At 37.6% G+C, this 2,964-nt stretch overlaps 1 protein-coding gene across 1 annotated transcript in view; it reads left to right on the top strand.

Annotated features, from left to right (window-relative positions):
* Tpr (translocated promoter region, nuclear basket protein) overlaps positions 1-2,964 on the top strand; it is a 57,258-nt gene that overhangs the window by 50,285 nt on the left and 4,009 nt on the right. The window contains exons 47-49 of the mRNA XM_031384480.1: positions 234-340; positions 1,748-1,843; positions 1,962-2,118. Coding sequence (XP_031240340.1) covers positions 234-340; positions 1,748-1,843; positions 1,962-2,118 — 360 coding nt within the window. The remainder of the gene's footprint in view (positions 1-233; positions 341-1,747; positions 1,844-1,961; positions 2,119-2,964) is intronic.

A 2,964-nucleotide genomic window follows, 5' to 3' on the forward strand; every position in this document is an offset into this window, starting at 1 on the left:
AAAAAAAAAAAAAAAAAAGTTAAATAAATTATAAGTTATTCATATTGCTAAATTTATTGACAATATCTTTGCAAGAAACCTTTATTGACACATTTTCTTCATGATTTCCTTCCCTGTTTATTGATGGGTTTTTGTGTGTGTGTGTGTGTGTGTGTGTATTTTTAAACATTTTCCTCTTATGGTTTAAACAGGTAGCATTAAGTTTCTCATCAAATTAATTTCTGTCCATTTAGTTCCCCACAGGTTGCTGGTGTTCCTAGATTCCGGTTTGGGCCACCTGAAGACATGCCACAGACAAGTTCCAGTCACTCTGATCTTGGCCAACTTGCTTCTCAAGGAGGTAAAATAGCCAAAAGCCAGAGGTTTCTGAAGTGTGTATACTGTGTAGACAGTATGCTCTGATTTTCTTCAGCTGCTATCAGTATAACCCCTGTCCTAATTTATAAAGTTACTCACATGGCATTGCTTTTTTTAAAGATTTATTTATTTTATTTATGTGAGTACAGTGTAGCTGTCTTCAGACACACCAGAAGAGGGCGTCAGATCTCATTACAGGTGGTTGTGAGCCTCCATATGGTTGCTGGGATTTGAACTCAGGACCTTTGGAAAAGCAGTCAGTGCTCTTAACCGCTGAGCCTTCTCTCCAGCCCTGGCATTGCCTTTTTCTAATAAATACTTCTTCAGTAGGGTTCTAGTTCCTTTAGCCTAAAGACTGGTTTTTATATTTCTGTATTGTCTTAGTTACTGTTTTATTGCCATAACGAAGCACCATGACAAAGGCAACTTATTAAAAAAAAAATAAAAGCATTTAATTGGCTTGCTTACAGTTTTAGACAATTAATCCGTTACTGTGACAGGGAGCATGGTGGCAGGCAGACATGGTCCTGGAAAAGTAACTGAGAGCTTTACATCCTATTCTGCAAGGGAGTCAGGGACACTGGGCTTGGCATGTGCTTTTGAAACCTCAAAGCCCAGCCCCAGTCACACACCTCACAAGGTCACACCTTGTCCCCACTCCTAATCCTTCCAGGACAGTTCAACTAACTGCAGACCACCCACTCAAACATAGGAACCTATGGGGACCATTCTCTTTCAAACCTTTACATAATGTATGCTCAACCAAGAAATACTACTAGGAAATGCTAGCTACTTTCAAATTTAGGAATACAGTATATTTTTTGCTTACAATTTGAGAATTATGGCATACCTAGTTAAATGACTAATTAGACTTTCCCTAGCAACATTCATTTTAAAAATAAAGTTTGAGATATAAAATGAAATAGTAGTAGTAGGTGATATCTCTATGTGAATTATGCTATTTGTGGAATTAATTGCCATTTAGTCCACGGGTGAAATTTGGTTTATTTCTGGGAAACTAGCATTTTGCAAGTGAATCTCTATAAGGCTAATAAGCCACTAATAACTTGCTTTGTAACCATAGGGGGAAGTTTAATTAAGTTTCCCTAGCAGAAAGAGTTAATAACCTTGGCAGTTAAGTAAGGAATAGATTTCGACATAGTACTTGTTCATATTTGGATATTCCATAAAATTAGCAGTTATTTAGAGGTGCTTTAATTAGTGTTAAAGAATTTAAAAGATATGTTGAATATGTATTGAGGAGCTTGATTTTTGCTTGATGGAGCAACTACATCATGAGCTTCAAGAAAATTGTATACCTTGTACTAATTCTTTTCTTTGGTGTTTTTATGTTCTTTCATCATTCACTGATACTTAAATTTTTCTCAAGGTTTGGGAATGTATGAAACACCCCTCTTTCTGGCTCATGAAGAAGAGTCTGGTGGCCGCAGCGTTCCCACTACGCCTCTCCAAGTAGCAGCCCCAGGTGAGTACCAGACCTATGAGGACATTTTGTTTTATTGGTGACATAGAACACCCTGAAACCTATTCTGGCTCAGAATTAACGAACCACAAAGGCAAAGTTGTTTGTTCTTCTTTTTAAGTGACTGTGTTTACTGAGGGTACCACCTCTGATGCTTCAGAGCATGCCTCTCAGTCTGTTCCAATGGTGACAACGTCTACGGGCACTTTATCCACGACAAATGAAACAGCAGCAGGTGATGACGGAGATGAAGTATTTGTAGAGGCGGAGTCTGAAGGGTACGATTTTATTGTGTAGTTTTTGCTTGCTGTAGGTTCATTATGTTCTCATATTTGTTTGTTTTAGCAAACAAATACATCCACATCTGTTTTCAATGCTATCCTGCCCCATGGAAAAGCCAAAGCACATATTTAGAAAAGCTACCTTGCATTCAGAACTAACCAGCTTCAGAAATTAGGGTTACTATGAGAAAGGCAGTTTCAAAGAACATTATTGAAAATTTTGTTTTCTAAGGAAACAAAAATAATTTGCTAGAAGAAGTCCAAAGGCAGCGGTTTTGTAGAGTTAAGTCTCAAACTTGGAATCTTAATTCTTATAAACTAAGAAATTTGTACAGTTTAGAGGTTGGGAAATAGAACACAGAATTTCTGCTCAGAGCTGAAGGACTTGACTTGACAGTGCTTCATAAGCGAGGTCTCCTAGGATATAATGGGTAAAGGCGGGTCTGTTTGTATTCTGTAACATCAGTGTTTAATTGAGGGAGGTTACACGTCCCAGTGAGAATGCTAGCTGTGACTCATTGTATACATATTTTCAGGTCACTTTACATTTGTCCTTCTAACTCACACACTGTTCCTAAAATATATTACTACCCATCATAGAAGTTCAAAGCATGTTAACAACAATGTGCTTAGACTATTTACTGGTAACCACTCAGTGGGAATTAAAAGCCTGAACTTTAGCCCCATGCTATTTACATGTCCCCATCTTGCAGCCTTGGGGGTCTCAGGTAAGTTGGAACCAGGAACTTCACTATGCTTGCAGATGATTAAAAGAAGGTTAGGCCAGATTCAGTCTACTCTTGTGTACTTTTCTTTTTCTTTTTCTTTTTTTTTTTTTTTTTT

Source organism: Mastomys coucha, unplaced genomic scaffold (assembly GCF_008632895.1).
Source record: "Mastomys coucha isolate ucsf_1 unplaced genomic scaffold, UCSF_Mcou_1 pScaffold1, whole genome shotgun sequence".
NCBI lineage: Eukaryota > Metazoa > Chordata > Mammalia > Rodentia > Muridae > Mastomys > Mastomys coucha.